The sequence below is a fragment of the Gobio gobio genome (assembly GCF_949357685.1).
Source record: "Gobio gobio genome assembly, chromosome: 13".
Classification (NCBI taxonomy): domain Eukaryota; kingdom Metazoa; phylum Chordata; class Actinopteri; order Cypriniformes; family Gobionidae; genus Gobio; species Gobio gobio.
In genome coordinates, this window is record NC_137106.1 from 13,568,737 (window position 1) to 13,585,252 (window position 16,516).

A 16,516-nucleotide genomic window follows, 5' to 3' on the forward strand; every position below is an offset into this window, starting at 1 on the left:
TTTAGGCCCCTAAACGGGATGTCCCGGCTAATACGGGAGAGTTGGCAACCCTACTTTTATATCATGCTGTGTTTAATATTATAGAGCATAAAATATTCCCATGCTGTACGTGTATCTTTATTTAGCATTGAAAGGTTGCCTACCTATTTCATATTTCAACATGTTTCCGTTGATTTTACACTTTTTAGTCCGGCAATAGTTCAACTAATAGCCTATGCGAAGTTTATGCACCAATAACGCTAATATAAGTGAGAAGACATTTTTTTCCTTTAAAAATTCTCATGTTAAAATCAGGGTAAATCTAAGGTAAACTCACAACGCGTCTTCCGAACTCGATGAAAAGCATAAGAATGATGAAGAGTCATTGTTTTGAGGTGATGGGGGCGTCTACAGGTTTGCGTTCCTTTCTCGTGGACGATTTGCATACAGTCGCTTTGAGCGCGCGTGGGTGTGGTCACATTAAAGATAATGAGGCTCCGCTGGAGGAACTGTGCCTCTCGCTGTTTTAGACATTCCAAGCTTTATACAGAGATCTCTGTCGTGTCTGTGTGGCAAGTTTTCTCTTGAGTTCTGAGTTCATTTTCAGACGCATTTTAGAATGGACTTCACAGGGAGACAAACGTGGGAACGCGCATCCTGTTTGTTTTCTTTATTTAGCGTAAAGCACAGCATTTAGTTTTTATTTTGAGTGTACAGAAATAAAAGTAGACACTTTAAGCTTTGTAAAGACATATCGTTCATGTCTGTGAGGCCAAAAATGACGGAGTATTTTAAGTTGTTTTACACTGTCATGAGGGAAAATCCAGCAAAACGCGCGGGCGCGTTTACATTTACATTTATGCATTTAGCAGACGCTTTTATCCAAAGCGACTTACAACTTGGGGGTACAATAAGCGATTGGTCGTGAAGAGTCGAGTGAGCGCAACAAGTGCCTGAAATACTTGGTCCGTGTACATTTCTCAGTGTAGCACAGGCTAGAGTAGGGCGGGAAAGAGGAGGAAAAGAGGAAAGGAAAGTGTTTTTTTTTTTTTTTTTTTTTTTTTTTTTTAGGAGGTTAAGTGCTCACGGAAGAGATGAGTTTTTAGTTGACTTTTGAATGTTGTCAATGAATCTGCATTTCGGATGGCGGTGGGCAGATCATTCCACCAGCTGGGAACGTTGAATGAAAATGTTCTGGAGAGGGATTTTTTGCCTCTCTGTGATGGTACCACAAGCCTTCACTCCTTAGCTGAACGAAGGCTTCTGATGGGGGTGTGACGACGTAGAATCGAGTCAAAGTATGCAGGAGCTGAGTGCGTGGTGGCTCTGTAGGCAAGCGTCAGCGACTTAAACTTGATGCGAGCAGCGAGTGGTAGCCAGTGCAGAGAGATGAAGAGTGGTGTGACGTGGGTCCTTTTGGGCTCGTTGAAGACCAGACGTGCCGCTGCATTCTGGATAATTCGAAGTGTTTGGATCGCACAAGAGGGGAGTCCAGCCAGAAGCGCATTGCAGTAGTCAAGTCTAGAAATAACCAGGGCCTGGACAAGAAGCTGTTTCTCGGGTTCTAAGGGTTAATAGGTACGTTTACCCTATAGTCAGGTAAATTCTTCTCCAAGGGGGTAAATGAAGGGGAAATTTTTATTTTAATGTGTTCGTAAATGTTGAAATGAACATTAACTAAGATTGATAAATACTTTACAACTGTTGTTGTTAGTTTATGTTAACTAATCTAGGTAACTAATGTTAACAAATGGTTACAAATTATTGTAAAGTGATAACGTATTCACTTTCAGATGTTTCACCCTCTGAAAAATGTTGAACTATAATGCTAACTAGAGACTTTTTGTTGTGTATTTCAGACTATTCAATTCAACCAAAACTGATTTATGTGATCACATTTGCATAAAAGGACAAGATGACAATAAGCAGGTTGCAATTGCATGGTTCTGTATTTCTCCAGTCAATTAACCTCATAAATACGCCAATGTTAAAGTTGGCATGAAACAGAAACTGCGATCATCTTTTCTCCCCTATTCTGATGTATATATCGGAGTAAAACGGCTTCTTGAATAAGAATAAACGTAAGGAGTGTCTTGGTTTTGTCAAATCAGGGATTGATTGGATGGTTGGATCTTTATCATTTGCTAATTGCATTCTCATGCGAGTGTCATGCTGTTGGAGAGCAGGATTATTGTCCAGACCTTGTGCCGCTGTACACATCATCAGAGAAGAGATGATGTTGCATGGGGGAGAGGAATTTAATGTTGAATAAATTAAAAGGGCAATTGAATTTATGCTGTATCAATTCCACCGTATAATCTCCACACACAAAACAGTGGAATAAATGTAAATGTCCTTTTATTAATGTTGTACAGTGAAATCTGTGTGATAGAATTACATCTGGAGATCCAGCTCGTGGGCAGAACAGATGCTCAAGCACATTGACAGAAAGAGAGTGTGTATGCGAGTCTATATAAGCAGCCGAGCCTGTATAAATGCCCCGGGAGCCAATGATTATGTCATCTAGACATAACACACAATACAGCTGTGAGCCTTAAAGTAAAAAGTACATACATGCACACACCCATGTTTTGCTAACAAGTGCTTTTATTCTAATATATCGAAAGTAGTCAAATAAGAGTAGTATTGTCCAAACTAGTACTGCGTATACATGTATAAATAAATCTCTTTCTGTTTCTTTTTCAGAATGGACAGAGCACCACTGAGGATGGAATCACTGCAGATGTTAAGGTAGGACACAGCATTGGCTATCACTCGATGACATGAATCCGAATTAGAATGAGCTTTATTGCCAAGTGTGCATGCACACACAAGGAATAGACTAGACTAAATGCTAGGTTAAAGGCCCCGATATACTTACAACAAAGTTATTTTTGTTCTTCGTTTAGGGGTAAAAAGTTTGAAATGCGCTACAAGCAGTATACTGTTAGCGAACATCTCGATGTCGCTCATGCTGTGACATTTTGATGAATATGTAAACATGTGCTGCACATTTATGTGTCTCTTTCATTTAGAATTACAACTTCAAGTTGTACTATAAAGGGACTTTCCAGTGTGTTCATGTTTTTGCTCACTAAACAGAAGAAATGAGAATTTCCATGTTAAAGAAGGCGGAGCATCAGAGCATACCTACCTATTACGCCATTAGCCTTGTATGTTATGGTGTTTCTTGAGTAAAGAAAACACTATACTTATTTAAACAACTAGTTCTTTATTTATCATTGCATTGCAAACAAGCAGAGACAGTCCAAAATGTTTGCAGCACTTCATTCACGATTGAGGCAGGGTGGAATTGTAAGATTTTACAGACAGTTTGAGGATCCAATGGAGTTAGCAAGCTTTTTTAAAACGCTTTTCATTGGTTAAATATTTTCAAAACCCACAGACCGATGCAAAGCGAAGCCAATAGTAATGAGGAAACAATTGACATGAAATGAAAATACTCTGCCCGAAAGCGAGAACATTTGACAAATCAATTTAGTCTCTTGAAATGAGGAGATTTGTTGGGGGAAAAAAATATTTGATGTGTGTTCTCATGTTTGAGCCAATTGTGAGTGCCGTATTTAAGAGACCTCAGATCCGCTTCAGTCTCACAGGAGTGGTTTGGGTATATTGGCAGCTTTTTGAATCAATCAATGGAACAAGTGCTAAAAGAATTCAGTCTAGAGTTCTGGCTCAGAGACTCAGAGCCCTCTTTGTGTGTCTGAAGGGGTTGAATTACTCATAGCCTATCTGTTCCAGGGTGCATCTTGACTTTTTGCAGCCTGTCTATCTTACTATATGAGGCAAGCCTCTCTCTCCCCCATGAACCCCTGCATTTGTTGTGTTTTTTTTATGTGTAACATGAGCCTGATGTGATGGACAGAGAAGACAGCCTGTCTCCTCCTACAGCATGTGCTTTTCTCTGTCTTTCTGAACAGTGAGCTCTCAGAAGCTCAGTCAAGGTCTTGTAATGCTTAAGACCCCAGAGACTGCGGATGGATATATTTGGGCCTTTAATTTATCCTGTCCAAAGACAAAATGACCTCACTTGAGCAATAATGTTACTAGTCTTTGAGACTTTCTCTGAATGATAAAATATTATGTGCATGTTATTATAAGTACTATGCATAGCATCTAATTAGTCAAGACTATGGCCAATCAACTACCGATTAATTATTGATTATGTGAATAATCAATCAGCATTTGCTTAAATGTGACCGTAATACTTTAGTGCTTGTATTTCCTGATGTTTCTTGACCGTAATTGCATAATGACAATTTATGTTTGCTGCTAAATTCTTATTAAGGTGTCCTGACATTTGCTTTTAAGTATCTAATTATTTATTATTGTGAGCGGTGATTTCCATTAGATTCTCAGAACTGTAATATACTGAATTAAAAAATAAAAAATAAGAACAAAGACAGTTTACCCAATATTACCATCACTGTGAAGCTGAAGAAGTTGGCAAAACTCAAAAAATTGAGGTAATCAGTTACGAAATGTAAAGTTTAAAGTAAGCAGAACTTGCAGATTTTTATTTTGTACTCTTATCTTCAAATATTTGAGTTAGCTAATTCATACACTTAACTTAAAATGATCAACTTAAATATTTTTAGTAGTGGAAACTTGGCTTGCTTAAACTAGCTAATTCAATAAATGCTACCTTGCAAATTGGTAATATAATGCTTTGATAGCACTAGCATAGCATAACACTTGTTGAATGAGTACAGCGATATAAAACAATGAACCTACTGTATATCTGTTCTCAAACAAACCCCCAAAAAATCCAACATAACAGAAACACTTCTAAACTAACATAATAAAACATTAAACACTACTAAATCTCCTACTTAACATTAATCTTCTTGCACACAAAAAAAAAATGTTTAGCATTTACTGTCCCTTTTTAAGAGTCATGGCAAAGCATGCTGGGAAATAGAAATCCCAGCCCAGTTTCGGTTAAATTTAAGTTTGTCTAAATTAAAAAGAAACAAGTTGGTAAAACTCAAAACAATGAAACAATTCAGATTACTTAATATGTGACAGTTTTGTGAACTCAAAAGAAAAAGAAAGTTCTAAATACTCATAAAAGTTAATTTGATTGAACTAATTTGTTTAATTTGAGTTGGCTCTACTCAAATCAATGAATTATTTGGAGCGTTGTGGTTTACAGTGTGATGTTTAATCACTGTACAAAGTTAACTGTCTGCCACAACTGCAAAAGGCCTGGTGAACAAAATATAAGGATATTTCTTATTTGCCATGAAACTGTTTTTTGAAATATTTCATTAAAATATACATACTTTTTTGTAGGGATGCACGATATATCGGCCACCATAACGGTATTGGCCGAAATATGTTACTAATTTTTAATGTTATCGTTATTGGCTCAATATATTGGCCAAATCTTCTTAAAGCCTGTTAATAATGGATTATTTCCTTCAGCTCAGAGACATAAGATGGCCACAGTTCATCATGATGATTTTGAATTGCTTGAAATATGTTCACTTCTAAAAGGAAAATATAGTTGCAACATGTGTAGCGCTAGTCTGTCATATAGGCGGCATAAAATTATAATGAGAACATTATAATTGTGTGCTTAGGACGTCATGGCTTTTAATGGTAAGACTTTAGTTTTTGTAATCAGGCTTTCAAAAATTATATAAAAACTTGTATTTAGATTTATCGGGCAGTATCGAGCAAATTCCCTACTTTGTTGTTCCATCATTTTTTGGGATCATTTTCACATTACAGTAATGAGACTGAGAATTTGGGGTTGTCTAACTGTCAAGAAAATATTGTCAGTTTAATGTTCAAAATATGTCTTATTTCTTTTGATTTAGGGGTGAGATTTGACCTGGACATGTTTTCGAACGCTGAAACATATTACAGAACTAGCGCGGAACATAGCAGATGCACTGATGACAAGCTAAGCCCGTGATTCATGAGGCCATTACTGCTGGCCGATCCACCAGCACCACCAGCTCCACCAGCTCATGATCTGTCACCGGTCCCTTTGATACATGCTGTTTGGTTGTTGTTGTGGGAACACTTAACATAAATCACACAAGTTTTTATTTTATTTTATGTCAGCAAAGAGTCGTTGGTGAGGGTCGTTTAACCGGTGATGAACTTAGATGTGATCTATGGTCGTCATAAATAGAGAGAAGTCAATCTGTTTAGAAGGACAGGGTCGGCAAAACAATCCAGCTATGGATTGCAGCTAATCTGAAGCAAAACAAGGCCGCACGCACACACAAGCAGACATTTTATGACAGATTTACTGGGAATACTTCAAAAGCCCTCAAGCTAATATCACTTGTCCCTGTTTGCTAATTTTGAATTGGGATGTGTGGATAAATGGAGGGTTTTCTACCTTGTCTTTAGTCTCTCTATGCAGAGAGTATTTTGAAGCATCTTTTTTCTCTTTAAAGGGGAACATCATGTCTAGGTCTAATAGAATGGTTGATGAGTGGGAACGATTGTTGAACGGATGGATTTAGGAGATCAATCATTAAAAAAAAAGAACAGAAACCGCTAATGAGGTAAAGTCTGTTGCCCTTTATTTCACTCTCCCTAGTGCTTTGATATTATTTGGCCTTGTTAAAGCTGAAGTGTTGAGTTTTAGTGTTAAAATGCTTTCTCCTCCTCTCCCAGTTTAATATGTGTGTAGCCTCCTTCCCGACCAGCCTGACACAGCAACAGTAGCTCAACCAATAGTCTCGCATAGCCAGACCTTCAGGCTGACGGCAGAAGGTCTGGACTCTTTCACAGCTTTCATTGGTCAAGGACCGCCCAAGAGGACGTTTGACTGACATTTAACACAACCAATCACAGTTCTGTGTCATTTTTAGAGGCGTGAAAATATAAAGTCAATGTCCCTGCAATAAAAGATCGGCGTGAATCTATAAATTATTAATTCAAAGACTGTGCAAATGTACTGCAACAATGGATCCATGAACTTCACATGCTATTGAAAATCCAGCGTTTAGTTGATCCTGGTAAGCGTTCATTGTCCCAGTTGTAAACACGACGGCGTTCTTCTTCAACGAGGGGGTTTGGTGTTACGGCATTTGTTTCCAGGCGGACCATTAAAGAACGCAACACGCACGTCTCTCGGACATCCTCTAAAATTCAACCAATCAGATGACGACTTCGAAAATCCTGAAGTAGGATGGTATTGGTGCAAACATAATGCATTTCAGCTTTAAAATGTTCAGTTCTCAATGTAAAATTATAAATAGCAGTTTAATCATTGTAATGAATGTTCGAACAGGGTTTTTTTTTCAAGATGGCCATCTTGACACAGATCTAGAGCTCTATTTTGCATGTTTTCAGCTGTAGGACCCAGGCTTCAGGATCAATATTCAGCATGAACGCTGCTAATAATACTCCTCCCTGGAGAGAGCAGGCAGGAATAAATAGCTGCTTGTCCAGGAATCTCTGTCAGCCTGGGTCTTTAGTTGAGCAGAGTCAAGCGTAACAGAGCTACAAGAGACAGTCTTGGGTGATAAGAACAGAGATTTTAATGAGACCTTATCATCTCTATTTCATGTAATTTTTCAAATTCTCCCTTTCATCCCACTTTCTTGCTTCTCATCATCTCTTGCTTCCTCTCTCTTTAACTGTCCATCTTTTTGCTCATGTTTTATGTATTATCCTGGCTGATTTGTCTTTTAAAAATGTTTTTATAAGTTCTTTTTAGATCCTTATTTTGAATACTTTTTAATGAGAGAAACATTACTTCTGTTACTATTACTACATTTACATCTGTAACTTTTTTTAAATTAATATTAAGTGGCATCATTTGGCATCAATTGTTTTGCAGGGGACTTTATTTTATGAGGATTACACAGTAATAATGGCTGTTATCCATAAACTCGTACCTACATCAAATACAAGTATTTTATATATAATACACAATGTATAATAAAGTCATAAAAGCTTTGCTGGAATATTTGAATAATTTTCCCATGATAAATTGTGCAGTTGTAAGGAACTCTACAACACTCATAATATATATCCTAATATATTAGTATTTAGTATATAATAAACTTAAATAAACTTGAAACATACATTTTAAACGATTTATTCATAATTTATTACAGCTTTTGTTAGCCCAAGTACATTTCTGATCCTGATTTACCATTTTGTGAAACATACATTTGATATGAAAGCCAAATTGGCTAAAGTGCTTTCTCTCTGAACAAAGTGCACATGGAGCTCGAAACCTTGCATCAGTTTCCAGTGTGAGTCTTGGTATAAATTGGCTGTGGTGACTGTCAGATCACATCTTCACATAAGCTGAACCTTCGCTATCCTAAGGGTTGTTGTTGTTGTTGTTTGTTGGCAAGTTCGGCGGTTCCGAGATATTATGCTATTCTTAGTCTCTCAGAATTTGCAATCGTTTTATTCGTTTTACTGGTAACGCTTTATTTTAGTGTTCAATTCTTGCTATTAACTAGTTTCTTATTAGCATATATATTACTAGGATATTGTTTATTAGTACTTCTAAAGCACATATTAATGCATGACCTCATTCTACATCCCTTAGTCCTACTCAATACCTAAACTTAAACACTACAAAAACTACCGTACTAACTAGGGTTAGGGTTAGGGTTAGGGTTAGTAAATGTAGGAGTTTATTGAGACAAGTCATAGTTAATAGTGAATATGTGTTCCCCATACTAAAGCTTTTACTCAAGCCATTTGATTCTGTCATTTCTATGGCCAAATCTTATTTGTGTAAAAGTAATTTTATTACTTTTAGTGATTCTATTAATTTTACTTTTAGTAATTTTACTAACAGTGTGAAAAGCCTTCACCTAAAGACCTCAATCAGTGTAATAACATCTGACCTGAGAATATAATAATAAAAAACTTGCTATACTATATACGGTATAAAAGATCAGATTTAATTGGTTAAGGCTAACAAATTCTGTCCATGTAAACATAGACGAGTCATTTCAATAAATGATTTAAGGTTATGAGACCTTCGTCATTTTCCCAAGCACATGCTGTACATTTTGGCTCCATTAAATCCTCATTCTGAAGTAAAGTGGAAGATTATGGTCCTCTTCCATTAGCTTGAAAGTGGACAGACAATTAATGGCAATGACTCTGACTGTTGCAGTCTATGCAAGTGTGATCATTTGAGCAGAAGGTTTATATATAGGATTTTACATCAGCTATTGGCGAATCTTTAACTCATTGCTTGTAATTTGAGAATTATGCTGGGGGTGCTAAATATTTCCCATTATTTGTGCCCTGCCCTCTTGTCAAAACACACTCTTAACTTCTGAGATCATTTTGTTTAAGGGTGGTTCCTCGTGCCCTCATGTTCATCATGTCCTCCCCCGTTTCCTCTCTTTTTGTGGCCAATATAATAATGCTGATGGCACCAAATAACTTTCATGCGCTCCAAAAACTGCTGAGTATGGCTGCACGATTATGACAAAAAATATAATTGTTGATTATTCCCTTGAAATTTGACTTTATTAATTTTTTTAAAGTTTATTAATTACGATTATCACAATTTACATTGAATGATGTTTTGAATAGCTTTATACCATTGGTTGAAGCATCTGGATGCCATATTTTCATATGAAAATGAAAAAGCTGAAAACACTCTTTGTGAAAAACTTTTATTGTTTTTCCGTAACATTAAGCCTCAAATGTCAACTATACACTCACCTAAAGGATTATTAGGAACACCTGTTCAATTTCTCATTATTTGCAATTATCTAATCAACCAATCACATGGCAGTTGCTTCAATGCATTTAGGGGTGTGGTCCTGGTCAAGACAATCTCCTGAACTCCAAACTGAATGTCAGAATGGGAAAGAAAGGGGATTTTAAGCAATTTTGAGCGTGGCATTGTTGTTGGTGCCAGACGGGCCGGTCTGAGTATTTCACAATCTGCTCAATTACTGGGATTTTCACGCACAACCATTTCTAGGGTTTACAAAGAATGGTGTGAAAAGGGAAAAACATCCAGTATGCGGCAGTCCTGTGGGCGAAAATGCCTTGTTGATGCTAGAGGTCAGAGAAGAATGGGCCGACTGATTCAAGCTGATAGAAGAGCAACTTTGACCGAAATAACCACTTGTTACAACCGAGGTATCCAGCAAAGCATTTGTGAAGCCACAACACGCACAACCTTGAGGCGGATGGGCTATAACAGCAGAAGACCCCACCGGGTACCACTCATCTCCACTACAAATAGGAAAAAGAGGCTACAATTTGCACGAGCTCACCAAAATTGGACCGTTGAAGACTGAAAAAATGTTGCCTGGTCTGATGAGTCTCAATTTCTGTTGAGACATTCAGATGGTAGAGTCAGAATTTGCCGTAAACAGAATGAGAACATGGATCCATCATGCCTTGTTATCACTGTGCAGGCTGGTGGTGGTGGTGTAATGGTGTGGGGGATGTTTTCTTGGCACACTTTAGGCCCCTTAGTGCCAATTGGGCATCGTTTAAATGCCACGGCCTACCTGAGCATTGTTTCTGACCATGTCCATCCCTTTATGACCACCATGTACCCATCCTCTGATGGCTACTTCCAGCAGGATAAAGCACCATGTCACAAAGCTCGAATCATTTCAAATTGGTTTCTTGAACATGACAATGAGTTCACTGTACTAAAATGGCCCCCACAGTCACCAGATCTCTACCCAATAGAGCATCTTTGGGATGTGGTGGAACGGGAGCTTTGTGCCCTGGATGTGCATCCCACAAATCTCCATCAACTGCAAGATGCTATCCTATCAATATGGGCCAACATTTCTAAAGAATGCTTTCAGCACCTTGTTGAATCAATGCCACGTAGAATTAAGGCAGTTCTGAAGGCGAAAGGGTGTCAAACACAGTATTAGTATGGTGTTCCTAATAATACTTTAGATGAGTGTACATTGGTTTTGTTTCTTCTTTAAATAAAAAAAGTAAAAATATGCATGGTATTATAATGCTATACTAAAACTAACAATAAACCATGGAAAACCCCTTAAGATAACCTGTAGAAAGAAAGAAAAAAAAACACATCTTATGCAGAAAGAATAATGGAAGTAGACATTTTACATAATTGTGGCATCCGTAATTGTAATCACGATTTGAAATTTGATTAATTGTGCAGCTCTACTGCTGATATTCAGATTTTTTTCTCTTTTGGTTAACCTCCTATCAGAAGAATTTACCAGGATTCATTTAACCAGGTGCAAAGCAGGGCTCGACAATAAGGACTGCCCAATGTTCTGGCGCCAGTGTGAACGATGCTCGGACCAGTTGATGGAAATGTAAAGTGTATCGTCATAAAAGTTTAGCATTTGCACTTGTTTTTTTATGCTTGCCATTTCAAATAGTCAACCGCAAGAAGATGCAAAAGAGAACTCAATACGGATCTCGCGCTGTGTGAGAAGTTTAATGTGCGCAACACACATCCGAAGTGCGTGCCAAGACCGTCTCTTCTCAGATAGCACGCGAATACTGAATTGTCAAAATGCCCATCTTTGCTAGTATCCTCTTAAAAATAGTCGGTTATGTCCTAAGTGAACGTAAACGGTTGAGAAATATATTGCATGTGTGACACTAAATTTTGTTCTAAGCTCCATACACAGTGCCAGAAACTTTGTCTCTGTATGTTGCTAATCTCTGTACTGTGAAGGCGCTTGTGGGCGTTTCCAATGCTGTCGCTCTAATTGGTAGACTGCACGTCTGGCCATATCTTTAGAAAATTCAATCACAAATGATATATAAAACTAAGATATCAATCTAATTTGACTAAGAATTGGACTTAAAGGGGTGGTAAACCACGATTTCACTATTCTAACTTTAGCTAGCGTGTAATGTTGTTGCTTGAGCATAAACAACATCTGCAAAGTTACAACGTTCAAAGTTTAAAGCAAAGGGAGATATTTGCTTTTAAAGAAATCAGTTTCTAAGTAGGGCTGTAGCGATACACTAATCTCACGATACGATACGATACACGATATTCAGCTCACGATACAATATATATCACGATAATCAGCCAACGATACGATTCGATACGATTCGATATAATTCGATACACTTACATCATTTTCTGAAAGATTTAAAGGGGACAGAGTGATTTTGGTGACATCTTGTGAGTGTTTCATTTACTTGGATTGAATTAACTGAACTGAAAACTAAAATCATCAATTACACAATATATGTCTCTGACTGGACAGAGAGTCTACAGCTTGCAAATGCTGGACAAAATGAATCAAAGATATGTTGAGAAAATTAGTTCCATTTATTAAAACAGTGCAAACTGTAGCTTACAAGCCTTTGAAAAGTAAATAAAGTGCAGTATTGCAATTAACAATGGAGTTTTAAAAATTGCAGCAAGTGGCCTGTTCTGAACAGTATCTTTGACAGCTTTTTTAGCTTGACACTGACGTTTGGTAGTATTTCCAGAGTATTTCACGTTTGTGTCACACAGCTTGCAAACCAACCGCGATGCTTTGTCTAAGTCAAGGGTCTTTTTTTCATTTGAGAGCTACTTTTTAAAAAAGAAAGTCAAAGAGAGCTACTCATGTTATATAATACTTAAAACTCTTAAATAATGCATCATAATTCTCATATTAACAACTATCCAAACTGTTTTACACCTGAAAGAGTATAGTAGTAGTTCCAGTAGTTGGTACAATACCACTATTTTTTTTTAAATAAATGTTTTATTATATATGATAATCATAAGTAAATAATACATAAACATGTAAAGGCTGTATGCTGTTTAAAAGTAAACATTGTTTATAAATGAAAGATCAAGTGAAAAATAAGCAACCATTAATAATTATATAATTAGTATTATTTATTTCATAATTATTATTATTAGTAGAGACGTATTATTATTACATAGAGACGTAGCTAAATGTACTGTAGGCTACAATCTGTAGTCAATCTCTTCACCTTAAACTGAACTTTTATTTTGACGGGTTGCCGTGATTACCAGTGTCTGTGTTCATGATGGTATGACAGTGGGTGCGCGTCTCAGTCATTCAGCTCCCTAGTTCAGTCAGGGCACTGATCAGGGATCAGCCCATTGACTTGTGTCCTGATCAGTGCCCTGACTACTGAACCAGGAGCAGAATGAGACGCAGCCAGTTTTCTCAAATGAAACGGTAAATTCTCATGAAGTGACGGTCGGCAGAGACTACAAGAGCGAGTGCGCGCGCGGCGCTCGTCATCCACACAGACGCAGAACATGCAGGAGTAATATTTAAATAGTATTTTGCAGTTTATTATTTACAGACACTAGTATATATTCGGCTTCAGTCTGGAGCCCTGCGCTTAAATGAACACGGAAGCGACTGAACGCAGCTGCTATGGTGAGCTATTTTTAGAACAGACCCGCGGGCAACTCGTGTGGTCCTTGCGGGCGACTCATGTTGTTGACCCCTGAGTCTAAGTCGTCGCTTTCCTTCTTCTTTTTAAACTTTTTCAAAGTGCTCCCACACATCTGCTTTTAAGCATGAAGGCGCTGGATTTATATTCGCCGCCATTTATTTGAATCTCCTCGCTCTGACTCCGTAAACAACAAGAGGTAGACGTCGGCGTAAAGTTAGTAGTACGGGACGGGTAAGTTAACTTGCTCTACAGCGGTACTACCAAATCGCTCTTCCTGCAACGCAAATGGGGGTAAACACGGGGATTTGAATGGGACTTATGTATGTATCGATACTCGCGGCTTAAAAATCGATACTTTCTTGGGAGAAAAAATATCGATTTATATCGCAGAATCGATTAAATTGCCCAGCCCTATTTCTAAGAACTACAGCAAACGGCCAGTAGGCGACTACACACATTCCTCCAGGGTTGGTGACATCAACAGGCTCAATATTTACATAAACCCCTCCTCCGAGAATATTAAATAAGGGAGGGTGAGGCCATTTTGTATCGCGGCGCTGTTGTGGTATAAGTTAGTTAGGCTGGAGTGTTGTTGCCGCGATGCCGAGGAAACGCTGTTATTTTCATCCGGATTGCAGGTCTGGGGTACTTGCTCTGTTCAGCCTTCCTTGGGACGGGGGTGCGTTGCAGAGCGTTTAACATACAGCATGTTACATGCATGTGTGTTTGAGTCAGTGGGGAATCAGGCGCGCGCAGGGCTCCCTGCAGCACATCTAACAGAGGAAAACATCCACCGTCTTCGCGATTTCAATGCCGGATTTGCAGAACGTCAGCTGCGTGAAAAAAACACTGCCGGTGCGTGGATGCACGACGCGCTGCACATTTCACGGAGGACAACACAAACTTCCACAAACTTCGCGAGTTCAATACAGGATATGCACAACGGCTTGTCCTGAAAGCTGGATTTACAAACAGAAGCTGTTTACGGGCCACAACCTGTAAGTCTGATTTATATTTCATCGATGTGTTTTCCTGTAATAGGTTGTAGCAAGGAAGTAAACAGATGACAGCGCTGTTCTGCAAAACAGTCTGTTAAATGCTCATTCATACTTAACGTTATCCGACGAACACCTATCGTTACAAACACTAACGTTAAAATCTCAACAGCGAACCTGGCATTAGTGTAAATGATTATTTGATTAGAGCTTTTATGTATTGTTTATCTTCAGGCATGCTAAACATGGTTCTGTGTGTGATTTGGCCAACTTACTAGTTAAAGCCAGTGCTTAGTGTTCGTTTTGGGTTAGTTCTTGCGACAGATATTTGGCTATAATCGTTCTAAAAATACAAAAGTTAAAGTGCCATTCAGTAGCGATCACTATAGATCCGCAGTCTTTACTCTTGAGGACTGAACAGGTTCTGCTCGATCATCTTCACTCAAATGTTCTGGGTCTGATTCGGGCTCAGATGGTTTTATTGACGCCGACCAAAGCACAGCCTCCAGGTAAGGGGCGTGACGTTTCCGACAACCGTGCACTGCGGTTAGCGAATCAGAACACACTAGGCCAGCTAACCAATCAGAGCCCACTGCGTATTTTTGAGGGACTGGCTTCATACAACCCGGAACGCATCAGACCGTTTTACAAGGAGGGACAGAGCAGTGTAGAATAAAGGTCAAATATATGAAAAATAAGGCAATTTTTTTTTAAACGAAGCATGAACACATGTTACAGTGCACCCCACAAACACAGTCAAGCCTTCAAAAGAATGTGTTTTACCACCCCTTTAAGAGAATTAAAAGTAGCATACATTCTGCTGTTACAGACTGTTATAAACTACAGCAGTGCTCAGTGCATTACCTAGATTAACGATCGATCAATCAACAAATTAAACTCATACTGTCAAAAAAATATTAAAATGTCATTTGAATTTGACAAATACATTTTCTTGTCCCTAATAATCAACATAATGCAGGGTAAACTGTAACATGAACTGCCGCAGTGTTCACATTTCTTAAAGTTCACTTTTCTGAGCTCCCGTCGCTTGACACACCTACATTCTGTCGCCAACAGACACTGTCGCTCATGTCGCCTGAAGTCGCCAGCGCTTCATTGAAAATGAATGGAATCGTGTCGCTGCATGACGCTGGTGGTGTGAACTTGGCTTTAAAGTGACAGTAGCCTTATATTACAGCGACTGTCTGTGTCATTAATGTTAATCAAAAAACAAAGGACAAAGAAAAAATCACTCACTATTTTTACTGAATAACTTCTGTAACTTTAATAAGAAATAAATGATATACTATATTTTGTATAAACTATAGGCTATATTTAAATAATCGTGAAGACTAGCGCTAGGGCTGGACAATGACCTAAAATCAAAATCTCGATTAATTGAACATTTTACCTCAATTACGATCAATGAACAAAGGTTTTTTTTTTTTTTTTGCGATCAGTTTACTTGGTTCACTGACAAGGTTTGTATTGTAACTTGGGCTGGACGATTTACCGAAAACTAATCGAAACCGAAATTTAGAACCTCTAACCAACGTATTTTTCCCATGTCGGTTATTTCGGTTTTCACGTGACTCCGCCCCGTCAGTCACATCAAGTGCAGTTTGCAGGCACATGGAAAGATGCAGGAGCAGTTATCTTTGTTTATAGATGCTCACAATTACTATGGTAATTGCATGTTTTACACAGTTTATACAGGTAAGTTAATCTCCGTTCTTATATGCGCTGATACACACACAGAGACGGCGCGTGCAAGCCCCTAAGCCAGATCACTTTCACTTGCGTCTTCATGAAGTTTGTCAATTAAATGAGTTTAAAGGCTTGCCAGCTTAAACATTAAAGCGATTGTGCACTATTCAAGAACAACGTTATGGAAAACTTCTCCGTTCAGTGCTCATGAGCTTTTTTCTGTGACTCTGACAACGTGCTCCAGATCACTTTCACTTGCGTCCTCACAAAGCTTTGTCATTTGTAGCCTATGGGTTTTAAGGCCTGCCAGTTTGAACAATGAAGCGATTTTAGACCACCAGATGTGTATTATGTTGAACTAATGCCTGATGTATTGTGACACACAAACACTCAGACTGTAGTTCGCACATCACATGAAGATCTCGCGCAGAGAGCAGCGCAGAAACTCATTGTCAACGCTGCCC

The 16,516-nt window shown here is 38.3% G+C and overlaps 1 protein-coding gene across 2 annotated transcripts in view; it reads left to right on the plus strand.

The window, feature by feature from the left end:
• The window catches only part of rps6ka1 (ribosomal protein S6 kinase a, polypeptide 1), a 129,526-nt gene that overhangs the window by 21,330 nt on the left and 91,680 nt on the right, over positions 1–16,516 (plus strand). For both annotated transcript variants that reach the window (XM_079833856.1, XM_079833857.1), the window contains exon 2: positions 2,686–2,730. In XM_079833856.1, coding sequence (XP_079689982.1) covers positions 2,686–2,730 — 45 coding nt within the window. The remainder of the gene's footprint in view (positions 1–2,685; positions 2,731–16,516) is intronic.